Raw genomic sequence first — 14,422 nt, 5'->3', positions numbered from 1 at the left:
AGAAGGGTCTTCAAACTGAAACATTAATTCCCGATGTCCTGAACTCTGATGTCTCAAGTCCTGATGCAGGGTCCTGACCCGAAATGTCAACCATTCCGATGTCTCCACAGATGCTGCTTGACCTGCTGAGTTCCTCCAGCAGTTTTTCTTCTGTGCTTCAGATTCCAGTATCTGCAGTCTCTTGTGTGTCCTGAAAGATTAACCCTTGTTTGTCTTTCCACAGATGATGCCTGACATGTTGAGTGTTTCCAGCATTTTCTGTTTTTATTTTAGTCTTGTAGCATCTGCAGTGTTTGATTTTTCAACTCTTAATCCATTTGTTCCCTGAACAAACAAGTGACCTATATATGCATAGCTAAGTCTCAGGCATTGAGATAAATGAACTGTTTTTATCTGCTTTGGTAATATTGGATGAGAGGAGAAGTGCAAGCTAGAATACAGATTATTCTGATATTAAGTAGTATGTACATAATTTCAATTGATACCTGCAATAAAAATGTCTTTCATTTCTTCTGCTTAAAATGTTATAGGAAACGTGTGACAAGACCACTGAGCAACAAACTCTGAAAGAGATTCAGCAGAATGAGAATGCAGAGTACATGGAATCTTTGGATAATGCCAGTTCATTGTCCACTTCCTCTAATTTAGAACCTTTTGCCAATGACGATCTAGGTAAACTTCTTTCCTGGCTGTTGGTATAAATTCATTTCTATCCAGATTTTTATTTCAATTTACAAAAATTAACATATTTCAATGATTTTTACTATATGCAGAGGCAGAAAATTTTCACTTTCGTCTTTCCTATAATGTGCTTTTTATGCATGCAGGTAATACTGTCATACACTTAGACAAGGCCCTATCCAGAATAAAGGAGTATGAACGCATGAAATTTGAAGTTGAAAATAACCAAATTACAGATGTCTGCACCAATGCCATCAAATGTGCTGACGGTAACCTGGGAAGAAAAAAATAATATCAAATGAAAAATGTTATGCAATAATTTATGCTTATTTCCTCAATTGATTTGGCAATTGGTAAATTACCAGAATATAATGGACTTGTTCAGTCAATGAATGAAAAAAAAATTAATTTCTGGAAATACCATGTCAGGCAGCATCTGTGGAGAGAGAAACAGTTTCAAATCAAAGACCTTTCATTAGAACTCAAAAGTTAAACACGTTTTATGTTACAGAGAAAAATGAGGGACAGGGCTACAGGGTGGTGGAGAGCATGAAAAGAATATTTGATAAGGTGAGTGACCCACATAGTGTGGCGCTCGCTGAGTGAGGGTTGTGAAGGCTTGTTAATCACAGTCTGTCTCGAAGTGGTGTGAACAGATGATTAATGAAAGAAAATAGAGAAGAGAGGAAAAAGGTAAAAGTAAAAACATGAATGGAATTGAATATTTTCCTTTTAATGTCATTTGCAGAGAAATGTTGGAGTGAGACAGTGTCATTATCTAGAATGCTGATTTTGGTAGCCCCTTGAATTATGGAAGTTTAATGATTGCCTTACATAAATGCCTCCTCCATGTAGAACTTGACTTCAGGAAGTGACTGTAAATCAAAAGTAGTATTACTTGGTGTTGGTGCAGCTTTCAATTGTAATTGGCCTCTGTTTCCAGCCATCTGTAGTTGTCCTGACAGTATTTCAGTCATATTCACCACATCTTTGAATATGGATTATAAATCTTAATTAGACTAGTGGTCCTAGATATTACTTGTCTGAGTGTATTGATAGAGCAGAATGGCAGAAATCTCAAAGATGTTATGTGTTCCACTGGGGAATATAGGCCATTAGATTGAGGACCTCTTGTCACATGAGAATTTAGAGAAGGGTATTATCCACTGAGTATTTTGCTAAGGTAACAATACCAAAAGATAACCATGGTGATTTTTTTTTAGGTAACTTTGGGTAATTCACCAGAGTTTGTTAGTTAGCAAATTTGAAAAGGTATTTTCCTGCTGGATTATTGCAGGAAAGGCCTCCAAATATGCTTTCTCTCCGAGGGCACAGGAAGAACATTCTTTCTGAATGCACACATGAATTGAAAATTTTTTCGGGCTGTCTTTTAAGTTGTTTCCAGTAGCTCCTTTTAATGCCACATTTAGTCTTTTCAGTAGTTAAGTGGATTTTGTACTGGACAAGATCTATACTTTGTTTGCATTTGACATCCTGAAGGTCCAAACAAAACACAATGTTTGTTTGCAGAGTGTTTTGATGGAAGAAATAGAAGTACCAGAGTTTGAGGCCCTTACTGCTGAAAACATACTCATTTTAATTGCTCTATGATTAGCAGCTATGAGCAAGAGACCAAAATTGGAAGAATGCAGAGTTCAGTGGATGTCTTTGGGCTGTGGAGCAGAAATAAGAAGGGTGAAACAATTTGAATATAAAGGTGTGAATTTTACAATTCAGGTGTGGATGAACTGGGAATCTGAGTAGATTGAGCACAACTATGATGGATTTCTGAAGCTTGGTGCAAGTAAGGAGTGCAAATCAGGTTTCTGAAGAATAAACATTGGAACTAGGAATCTGTTGGAATAGCCATTTCAGAAGCAGAAGAGCTGAGACAGGGGAGAGAAGGGTGACATTATGGAATAAAAACAAATGCTGGAAGAATTCAGCTAGTCAAGCAGCATTTATAGAAAGAGAAATCAGTCGATGTTTCAGGTCAGTGCTACTTCCTAAAAACTTGTCTTCCATTCAGCAATATTGTGGAATTTGGAAATAATGATCTTAATGATTTGTAATTGGAAACTGGTATTGGAATTGGAAAATGGTAATGCTGGATACCAAGATAGCTAATGGTCTGGTTCGTCCTATCTTTATGTTGAGGAAATTTCTGTTCATCCAGTACTGACATTAGAAAAGCCATATGCCAACTTAATGACCATGTGTGGGGTTGAGTGCTGAGGTATACAGATTGTTTGCCCAGTTTCATGTCTGCATGAACGTGGGATTGGGGTGAATTTTTGGATCCAAAAAAGCAGATTTTGTCATTTGAAAATAATTTTAAGTTGCTGTGGGTTTTTGTAACTGCTTATATCTGCAATAGTTCAATTTTTTATTTTCCTTTTATTAATTCAGGTGGATGTGCAGCTGGAAACAGTTATGTGATGGATCATATCACTGATGCTTCTGACATTAATTGCCCTCGCATAGACACTCAACAACTGGACAAGCAAATAAAGGCTATCATGACAGAAGTAATCCCATTTCTGAAGGTGCGATGCAGGTGTTTCTGTCAACAGTGAAACGTGATATTGGTCCCCTGGATTTCCCCGTCATGCTATGCAGTTCTCCAGGATGAACCAAAAGGCACTGGGTAGCATTCTATGCTAGATTCCAAACGTCTCCATGGGAGCTCATGTAATTGTGCTCCACAGTATGTCCAGGAGCCTGACCAGAACAAGAATCTAGGCTAGATGGTTAACCCTTCTCTATCAAGAACAATCAATCAGTCCATTTTCTCAGCTGAAATGTGGTGACCACAGCAGGCTGCCCAAAAATGAAGGCATTCGCATGCTTCTTGGATGCATAGTTTTCACCATGAAGATATTTTGCTAATGGTTACATACCTTTTCTGTGTTTAGGAATTGTTGGATTTTGGCATTATTGAACAATTCAGCATTCATTCCTTTCAGAAACCTGCAGTACAGGCAAATTGACATGTCTGCAATGTCTTTTGCCTAGAGAGAAATTTAATTCTCCTCCCCTTGTGGAGAGAGCATTTGTGAATTACCATTGCATTTCGTTCTTTTTTCATCCATGGAACCTTAATCGCTTTTATTTTTTTTTCCTTCGGGTCACCACTCTTTACTCACTGTGAGCAATGTAAGTTTGAAATATGTGGAGTAGAAATTTATTTACAGTCGCTTGTGCAAATGTATGCAGTTCAGGTTTCATTAAAGTCTAGGTCAAATTTCTGCACTGTTTGCAATGTAGAATCCTGTTAATTCTATCCTGATGAAGATGATGTAGATCTGTGATTTATGCTTAAGGTCTAGGAGCAGCATGGAATAGTGGGTTGGAAGGGGAGGACCGTGAAGAACCAGATAGAACTGATCTATCCAAGCATTTAATTATCCAAAAATGCAAATTTATGTGTTCTACTGGTTGATTCCTTTCAGGAACACATGGATGATGTGTGCTCCCCACAGTTACTAACGACTATTGGGTGCATGGTATTAGCGCTTACACAGCAGAATGATGAAAGCAAGGAATTTGTCAAGTTCTTTCATAAACAACTTGGTGCCATACTTCAGGTTTGTACTTACCTGAGTTTTTATTTTTACACATGCTAGTATGTTCATTGAGTGTTGGGAGAGATTAGGGTCAGAGTATCCTGGGTGATGTGCTAAATCCTTGCTGTAAACCAAAGTACAAGATGAGGAAGGAGGACATGTGAGCCAAGCAGATTTAGCAGTGCAAAAGGGACATGGCTAAAAGATGGGCATAAGTAGAAGCTAAATATTCTAGGCTGAATATTGATATTAAATGGTAATATTGATAAAGACAGTATAACTGCAGTAGAAAGGCAGAATTTCAAAAAAAATTGATCAGGGCATGTATAGGTTAAGACGTGTTAATGTTTGCAAGTTTTTGACATGAGTTTGCAAACCTTCTGTTACTGATGTAATAAATACAAGGTTTTTTTAAAAATATGTTATCCACAGGATGTGATGCTGCTACTGCCCACTGTATATCACTATAAAATTAACAACCTCTTGCATATCAGTGTTGCTATAACAGTGCATTCTCCTAGGTTTTATATTTTTCTTGGTTTCTGATAGATTGCTGGTATGTTGATGATATCAGGGATTATGGAAGGATGGTAGGTAAAGTGCTTGACAGTACGGATTAGCCAGCTTCAGTGAAATGTTTGAGGGGCTGCGTTAGCTTATTCCTGTTCATCTGTTCTGAAGCTGAAGCTTTGACTTTGTCCATGTAGGATTCTCTGGCAAAGTTTGCTGGTCGAAAACTCAAGGAATGTGGGGAGGATTTGCTGGTAGAGATTTCGGAGATCCTGTTCAATGAGCTTGCATTTTTTAGACTCATGCAAGACCTGGATAACAGCAGTGTCGCAGCAAAGCAAAGGTGCAAAAGAAGGCTGAAAGAAGTGGCATCTTTTAAACATCGTTATTCAACAGAGGTGTGGTAATATGTTTAATACTTAAGTTTTACAAATATCATTTGCAAGTGTGAATTTTGTTGAGCATTTGGAATAGCTTTAAGAAAAACAGCTTTTTTGTAGATCAGTATGGTGGTGCAGCAATTAATGCTGCTGCCTCACAACTCAAAGTACTTGGGTGCTGCATATGTGGAGTTTACACATTCTCTGCAAGCACATGTGGGTTTCTATCTGGTTTTCTTCCATATCCCAACATACTGATAGATTAATTGTTAAAAGTTCTGATTAAATGATTAAAAGTTGCAATGCTGATGAATTGCTTTGCTGGCATGGACCTAATGGGCTGAATGGCTGCCTCTTGTGCTGTAATGAGTAAGAAATTTTAAATAGTAATAAAATGTTTTGCATTTGGAAAACAGACCAATAATTGTTTGAATATTGAGGAAGTTCAATATGATATGCAACTTCTGCAATTTCTTCACTGCCATGGTGTTGAATTTTGCAGGGTTTCCAGACACGAAAATATATTCTGTTGCTGAAATTTTCTTTTACTAGCTATGTGAAGGAAAAGTTAGTTAATTATGGTATTTAAGTAACCAACTTGAATTGTTGTATTTCGTGTTATAACTGTTTAACACAGTCTTGTTCTAAAATTTCTTATTTAATAGGAAAAGGCACATTTCAAAGAGGATGATTCCTCTGCAGAAGAGCTTGAAGATGAAGACAAAGTAAGTCTGAGTGTTGTACAAAACAGTGGGAGATCTGGATAGACTCTGCAATTGCTCTGTTGGCTCTGCTCTTTTTTTCATATATTTTTTTAAGTGATGGTGTTCCATTGAAATAATGATTTCCTGAGTGGTCATTGATCTTTCACAAATTGTTTTAGATACTTGTTCTTTGCTCCAGCTGCCTTAAAATAGTATGCCTAGTTGATAGTTTGTTTTGGAAGTTTGTAATTATGACAATTTTTTTTAAAATTGTTTAAATCTGAAACCGCTATCTTCTAACTAACAGTTTTCAAGTCAGGTATCTCCGGTTCATATGCTCCCATCTTAAGTAATTTTTTTTCTACTTTTTTTAAACTTGTAGGACAAGGATGAAAGTGAGGCAGCTATTGCAGATAATCTCAAAGCAAATGAGTCTGTTGAAGCTGAGAAGTTAATGAAAAGTGGTTTGTCTGACAGAGAGGAGGATGATGCTGACAGCGAAGTCATGGCCACTAAATGCGTTTCCATCAGTAAGAAACTTAATTGCTAAATTGTTTGTATAATTTTAAAAGCATTATTTTTTGTTGAACTTCTTTGTATGAGTAACCTAGGTGTTATTCTGCCAAGGTGCCTTAAAAATTTGTGCCATGTATGTACAGATGATCCTGTAGTCCTGCCCTATCCAACTGAAATTTGACCTATTAGAGACATGGAATCTGAAATTGCTGTGTGAGATGAAAGTAGGAAGTGACCTCAAGCTACAAATAAGATGCAGAATTTGAAGTGAGACCCCAGCCAAACAATTTCCTGTTTCTTTGAAATAGCTCCCACAAACACCACTGAGGGATATGCATGTCAAACTTGCTTTACTTGTATCTTAAGTAAGTACAGGGGTGAGTTTTCAAGCTAACCATAGAATCTTTGTCCAGTGGCCCATCCAAGTTGGTTGATATATTTTTTAGTGTTTCTGTCTTTCAGGCCATGTTTATTTAACTGTTATGTTTTCTTATCAGTGGAATTATATTGGGAGTTGGATGAGACGATTCCGGCTCTCATCAAATTACATCTTTTCCAGTTAGCAAATCATATGACGGCTGCTTATGTTTTCCATTGTGAATTTTTAAATTGCAAAGTAATTCTCCAAATTCAGTACATGGCTTTATCGTGACAGATTAATTCGCTCAGATCTAGTACTGAAGCCATCTTCTCTAGTGAGATAACAAAGTGAACATTCCGATAGTGTCATTTTTTTTATTTCCACACAATAAAGACGAAGAACTAACTGATTATACCTATTAGAGACATGGAATCTGAAATTGCTGTGTGAGATGAAAGTAGGAAGTGACCTCAAGCTACAAATAAGATGCAGAATTTGAAGTGAGACCCCAGCCAAACTGGGATTTGCTAACTGGAAAAGATGTAATTTGATGAGCTGGAATCGTCTCATCCAACTCCCAATATAATTCCACTGATAAGAAAACATAACAGTTAAATAAACATGGCCTGAAAGACAGAAACACTAAAAAAAATATATCCACCAACTTGGATGGGCCACTGGACAAAGATTCTATGGTTAGCTTGAAAACTCACCCCTGTACTTACTTAAGATACAAGTAAAGCAAGTTTGACATGCATATCCCTCAGTGGTGTTTGTGGGAGCTATTTCAAAGAAACAGGAAATTGTTTGGCTGGGGTCTCACTTCAAATTCTGCATCTTATTTGTAGCTTGAGGTCACTTCCTACTTTCATCTCACACAGCAATTTCAGATTCCATGTCTCTAAGGTATAATCAGTTGATGAAAATAGTCTGAGAATGATAAATGAATATGAGATTGAGCTCGTGGGTATAATTCTTATTCAGTTTATATTTAAATGTTCACAAGACCTAAAAAATTAAGCTGAAAATGTTGAAACAATTATTAAAGTGCAATAAATACACAATCTGAAGGTGAGATCTTTGGAGTTATGAGAAGAATTATGTTTTAGTTGTAAATAAGCAGAACTAAAAACTAAATTGGGTTGTGGAAAGAAATTGCATCCTTAAATAGAACCCAAAGAATTCTGAATCTGATCAGCCAAGTTTGAAAACCTGAATGGCTCCTGCCATAGTTAACTAATTACAATGCAAACTTAAAATGAATCAAATAATTTTTCTCACTTTATAAAAGACAAATAAAGATGAACTCTTTTATTGCAACCATCAGGTCTGTCAAAAGCTGAAACTCAGGCATTGACAAATTATGGTAGTGGTGAGGATGAGAATGAAGATGATGAAATAGAGGACTTTGATGCCTGTAATATTGACGTGCAGACATCTCTTCAAGCTAATAATGAAATTGCAGATGAGAATGATCATGAACAGGTAATGTTTGCAATGATGAACATTGTTGACTTCATTGATTTGTGCAGTTATGAGTTGATTTTAAAATGTCTTCTGAAGTTTGGTGGGAACTACTGAGTTTTAGTGATTTCAATGTAGGAGAATGTCCCAAATCATTTTTAATTATCAATTGATATGATGAATAGGATTTGAAATACTATTTTCTACGTTAGTTCAGAGTTACAGTACATCACTGTTTGGGTGTAGGGTCTGCATTCTGACATCCAAGGTAACTTGTTTGGCCACTTCTTTTGAAAACTTTTTTGCCTGTTAACATGAGCAATTAACTTTAAAAAGGTTAATTATTTATTTGCAATCGTGTTACTCACAAATGTTACTGCATTTTAATTGACATTCCTGTTTGAAATATTGAACATTGGGGCTCTCATTGTTTGTTAAGTAATGCACATTCATCCTGCGGATAAAATGTGTGTGTTTATTAATGAGGGACCCTTACGATCACTTTTCTAAATTTGTCCATGCAATTTGGTCTTGGGTAGTGAATGTCTTTTTTCCAAGTAAAAGTATGGCATCTCTTTATCATTCCCTTTTGGATTTCCTTCCTGTTGTATGCAAGGCTAGTTTTGTGACTACTCAATTCGTCTAGCTGCCAAACAAAGCTTCCAGCCCTTTTCATGCCGGATTGTTACTCCCTGTCATTGCTTTTTTTTTGAACTGTAGCTTTGTTCTAACAACTTTGATGCAGACAGTCATAGCATATTGCCATTTATGTCACAGCAGTCTCCTGCCTTCACACTGTCTGTTGTCATGATGGAACACCTGTATTCAAAAGCCCATGTTTGCTGTTACTGAGTGCATGTCCTAAAATCAATTACTCATTATTGTTATCTTCACTGAAAATAAAAGTAATGTAAAAATAAATCACGCTTAAAGGAGAGAAAAAAAATTAACTTGAGGTAATTTTTTTTAAAGATTCTGCAAGGAATTGACAGGATATAGGCTCATGAAACAGTTTCCTCAGGCTGGAGTATTTAGAATTGAGACATGGTCTCTGAATAAAGGATTGACCATTTAGAATTGAAAAGAAGAAACAATTTTTATGCATTGGATTGTAAAATAGCAAGGTTATTCTTTATCCTAAAATGTTGTGGATGGCATTGCGATAAATAGAACTTGACATTCAACATTATCGGGGAGTAAGGAGTTCTGGAAGGAAAGTGGATGAAGTACTGGATCAGCCACAATCTTAATGAGCAGCAGAGCAGACTGAGGGGCCATATAACTTTCTGCCACCTTAAGTTCTAAAATTTTGTATAGCGCTTATTGTCAATCAGGACTTTTCTCTTTTATAGGATGTTCTTACCAAACCCAATCAGGATGATGTGGTTAATCAACTTGAGAACACAGTCACTGCAGGTAGAATTTAACCCTCTATATGTCTTTATTGAAAGTAACAAACAATGGAACTTGACCATAATTGTGCTTCTTTTATTATCAGATTAGATAAATTAAAGCTTTAAACAAGATTGTTGTATACCTCGCTGTAAATATAATAATTGTAATCAACTGACTTTTTTATTTTGTAGCTGAAGATGAATGCAGCAGGACTGCAAATCTTCCTTTTGAGCCTTCAGCAGCATCAAATCAAGTATTATTTAATGAAGACACCAAGAGTTCAAAGCTGCCCTTACCTTTATGTGACTCTGCTATTCTGGGAACAGCTCTGCAGATGGAAATAGAAAATGACTTGCAAGGAACACCAGACAGCTCATTGGCTGCCAGCCCTGACACAGAATCTCCTGTGCTTGTTAATGATTATGTAAGCATGTAAAATATCTTCTTTTGCACCTCCAGGCATAAGTATCCAGCTAAGTTTAGAAAGCTGAGAATATGATGTCACCACCTATGTAAAACATGACATGCCTCTGTTGCAGAAAACCTCAGACCTCAACAGTTACAGCTGTTTGTTTTTCCCTAATTACTTTTATCAGACCTCTTAGTTAAAGTTTTAGTTCATTCTATTTCCCTTCATTGGATAAAATAAGTAGGCAGAATATTTACCGTTCTGGTCTTTCCAGAATTGTGTTACTTTTGCAGGTCATTATGGAACTTAAGGTGCTGACACTGAGTGACAACCATTCAGAAAGGGTTATGCCTGATTATTTTTGTTTTGGAAAAGCATCCAGGAGAACCACCAGACAATCCTTTTTTTGCTTTGCAGAAATGCATTGGCATCCAGGGGTTTATTTTTCATTCAAGACAGCATCTGAGCTGTGTTGTATAGTAAACTTTGGTACTAGCTCAAGGATCAGATCAAACTAAATGGGTCTATGTAAAAGAAAAATGCTGCAGATACTAGAAACCTGACTGAAATAAATGCGGAACATGTTTGACGTACCTGGCACATCAGGAATTAGAGAGAGAGAAGGGGAACTGATGAAGTGTCATTGGCTTGACTGAACCTTTATTTCTTCGCAAATAGCTTTTGGGTTGCTCTGCAGATATGCTGACCATTAGCCAAAGACAAGAGACTGCAAAATCTGATGATCCTTGAGCTACTATTGATTGGGATATTTGCATTAGCTGGTCTGCATCTGTACTTGATGCATAATAGTGGGGAGAAAATCTGGAGATTTACTGACAAAATTGGGTCACAGTCTAGCCTGTTGTTACCTCTGTGCTCTTCCTATAGCCATGGGTGCAATTGTACTAGCCTGGGTGCAGTTGCCATTAAATGAGGATTCAATACAGAATCCTGAGGCCCTTCTCCTAAGCTGCCCTAATAGTCTTTTGACAACTCGGTGCTTCCAAAGGCCATTGAAAAATGTTTAATTGTCTTTTGATAATCAGAAAGATTTATAAACTCTTCAATTGGATTTAAATAATTAAAAAGAATTGTAATTGGGTGAAAAACTTGAAAGCATTCTGGAAGTTAAAAACATAAAGTAAAATAAAGAAAAATAAAACCGCTAACCAGCACATCATCTCAGTCAAGGCGGTTTGAATTGTGACCTTGTACTTAGCTGTCCCTTGTGTAAAAGTAGAGTCCAGTGGTGGAGTGGGAGAACAGATTCGTCAGCCTTTGACACCTGCCACAGAAGCATGGATGTCGAGAATGAGTTGATATGCAAACTGTAGATAACTCTGTTCTGTATGAACGGTCAGCTGAAAATCAGCATGTTCTGGCCCAATATTCTAATGCTCAATATCATTGGCCTCCAAAGGAGATCTGAATACATTCCCTTTACGGGAATGGTCTCTCACTACTCTACCTGGTTGCATACTTGCATCATCCAGAGTGGAAACAATGGTGATGCATTTTGGGATCCAATGGTCCTTGCTATGGTGTATTCAGTCTGTTTCAACATGGGTGGACACTTGGATAGGTATGCGCTGAGACAGATCGGTCTATGGCCTTATTTTGTAGTAAAGTGAAATGCAATTACTTTCAGAAGCTGATTGTTTTACATAAAAGTATGAAACAAAGAACTTAACAACTGACTTGAAGAAAAAAAATTCTGATTTTTGTTATCTTGGTTTCATGGCCTTTGCTGCATTTTGTTTAGGAAAACCTCTCTGATTGCAAGTTTCAGTGTGGCTCTTTTATTAAAAAATTGCCAACACTGTCCAGCAGGTTATATAATTGGGGAAACCTCATCAATGTTAGCTCAAGAATTTTAATGACTTACTGGAGTCTTTTTTTGCCCCTAAAATGTGTGGTTACACTACTTTTAAAAAAAAATTGCATGTGATTTTGTTTTTTTCCTCTCAAATTCTTTAAAGCGAAAAATAATCTAAAGATTATAAAATACAGAAGTCATATAGATTCATATAAAAGTTTGCCAGATTAGAAAAAGATATTGCTGCTTAATGTATGTCTGGCATTTCCGTGCATAGATTTTTGGTTTCCTTTATTGAAGAAAAATTGGAATTTGTATTCCACATAATCAAAAATGGATTGTAGATGCAAGATTGTCCCTATTTTTATTGCTTCCTTTAGTGAAGTTAAATTGTAGATTTGAAGCGAAGTTCTAACTATTCCAAAATCCACAAACTTCCTGCCCCATTCATTCATGCCCAAAGGTTTTGACAAGCAAAATTGCAGAAGTCATTTCCCTTTTTTTTACTTTAACAGGAGGCTGGATCTGGTAATCTGAGCCAAAAATCAGATGAAGATGATTTTGTTAAAGTAGAAACCTTGCCTCCAAGACTCACTGTGCTTTCTGAGGTAATGTCTGCAATGAGATTACTCAGTGTTTATTGCAATAGAAACACAATTCAGTACAACAGGTCCCAGCAGTTGTTTATGGCCAAAGCAAGCCTCTGCCACTCCTTCTGCCCTGTCATCTTATTTTCTTTCTTTTGTTCTCATGCTTTTTGAACTGCTTAAAAGCACTTATGCAAACTCAACACAAAGCACCGGAGGTCAGGATCTAACTTTGAATACTGGACCTGTGAAGTAACAGCTTTATTAACTGCTCCACTGTACCACCATTTTTTTCCATTTTGGAGGCTGAGGGGAGACCTATTAAAAGTTTATAAAATTATGAGAGGCGTAGATAGGGTAGATGGCCAGAATCTTTTTCCCAAGGTAGAAATTTGAATATGAAAGGGCATAGCTTTAAGTAAGAGGGAATGTGCAGGGCTAGTTCTTTTACAGTGGTAGGTGCCTGCAACGTGCTGCCAGGGTGGTAGTGGAAGCAGATATGATAGTGGTGTTCAAGGGGTTTTTAGATAGGCACATGAAAATGCAGTGAATGGAGGGATACGGATCATGTGCAGACAGAAGGGATTAGTTTAATTTGGAATCATGTTCGGCACAGACATCGTGAGCCAAAGAGCCTGTTCTTGTGTTGCACTGTTCTGTGTTCTATGTTCTAATTGCCTCAACTACACCTCAACTGTAACCACACTTTAACCATTCTGAGAAAAGGAACTTTCTTTGAGTTTCCTTTACTATTTATTTGTGTATATCTGGCCTTTGTGGCTCTAATTATCTCTTTATACTAGTGGAAGCATAATATCTATCCCAGCAAACACTTGTGTGATAATAAAACCACTATCAGACTAGTGTCTTTTCTAGAGACAGGATCTTTCCTTGTTTAACCCAAGAGATTATTATTTATCAGGAAAGAAATTTCAATTTTCTTTAGATCTATTTATAATATGGAGAAAATGGAATTCCAAGGTAGTCTAAGATTCCATACTAGTTATCATAGTCTCTGCTTTTCAATTTTCAATTCCATCCCTCTAGAAATTTATCTCTAGTAGTTTGTTTGCTTTTTTTATTGTCCTATTAACCTATGATTCTGCTTTTATATTTGTTTGCCCTTATTCGTGTACTTCATTTGGAAAGAAGAAATGGTGGTAAAATGGAGCAGCTATTAGAACTGTTGCTTCACAGGTCCAGCAACCTCTACTTTTCTGTTGAGTTTGCACATTACTCCTGCAAACATGTTTCCTCAGTGTTCAGGTTTCCTCCCGTATCCAAAAGATGTGCACATTGGTAGGTTAATTGATCAATGTAACTTGCCCCTAGTGTGTGGTAGAAGCTGGGAGAGTTGATCGGAATGTGGGGAGATAATAGGATTGGTGCTCAACAGTTGGTTCAGATTCGATGGGCTGAAGAGCCTGCTTCTGTGCTATATAACTCTACGACACAATCTATCACATCACACATTATGTTAAAAGCTAATATATTTAGTCATCCTCCTCCTGAATTTACCATTTTTCCCAATATGTTGTCATTTAGAAATTGTACATTTGGATAAGATGGCATTAATTCAAAATAACCTTTCCATCATTTTATCAAATCTACAAAGGATGAATTGATGAAGAGAATTTCTGAAGAGGAACAGAATAACAATATAGCCAGTATGCTGCTGGATGCAGATGGAGCACAAGAACTTGCTGGCAGCTTGGAAACTCTAAAAGAACCAGGTATGGGAGAGATTACTGCTGACTTGCAGTTGTCTGGCATCCTCCTTGTTTAATCAATCAGTAGTATTCCAGATAGTATTGTCTGTTTGATTTGCAAAACTGGTTAGTTTATTATACAACTTGAAGTTGTAAAGTTTGTAGAGAAAGTTAAAGAATGCAATATTTGGAATGAAGGAGAGGAAGCATACTTGGTGTCAAAAGTTCTCAAAATGCTTAATATCAATTTTTAAAAAATTAACTCATTTTTCATTCCTCTTTAATCCTAGAAATTATACTTTTATATTTTTTTGAAAGTAGTGT

At 36.7% G+C, this 14,422-nt stretch overlaps 1 protein-coding gene across 8 annotated transcripts in view; it reads left to right on the top strand.

The window, feature by feature from the left end:
• Positions 1-14,422, top strand: part of pcm1 (pericentriolar material 1) — a 71,622-nt gene that overhangs the window by 54,640 nt on the left and 2,560 nt on the right. For 7 of the 8 annotated variants that reach the window (XM_052035180.1, XM_052035151.1, XM_052035174.1 and 4 more), the window contains 12 exons: positions 531-672; positions 828-950; positions 3,091-3,227; positions 4,134-4,268; positions 4,955-5,155; positions 5,803-5,862; positions 6,224-6,371; positions 8,046-8,203; positions 9,535-9,598; positions 9,769-10,001; positions 12,318-12,410; positions 14,005-14,122. In XM_052035180.1, coding sequence (XP_051891140.1) covers positions 531-672; positions 828-950; positions 3,091-3,227; positions 4,134-4,268; positions 4,955-5,155; positions 5,803-5,862; positions 6,224-6,371; positions 8,046-8,203; positions 9,535-9,598; positions 9,769-10,001; positions 12,318-12,410; positions 14,005-14,122 — 1,612 coding nt within the window. The remainder of the gene's footprint in view (positions 1-530; positions 673-827; positions 951-3,090; positions 3,228-4,133; positions 4,269-4,954; positions 5,156-5,802; positions 5,863-6,223; positions 6,372-8,045; positions 8,204-9,534; positions 9,599-9,768; positions 10,002-12,317; positions 12,411-14,004; positions 14,123-14,422) is intronic. The other variant, XM_052035190.1, reaches the window with a different exon arrangement.

This window comes from Pristis pectinata, chromosome 2 (genome assembly GCF_009764475.1).
Source record: "Pristis pectinata isolate sPriPec2 chromosome 2, sPriPec2.1.pri, whole genome shotgun sequence".
NCBI lineage: Eukaryota > Metazoa > Chordata > Chondrichthyes > Rhinopristiformes > Pristidae > Pristis > Pristis pectinata.
Note: the sequence above shows the minus strand (reverse complement) of the source record. Positions and strands in the feature narration are given on the sequence as shown.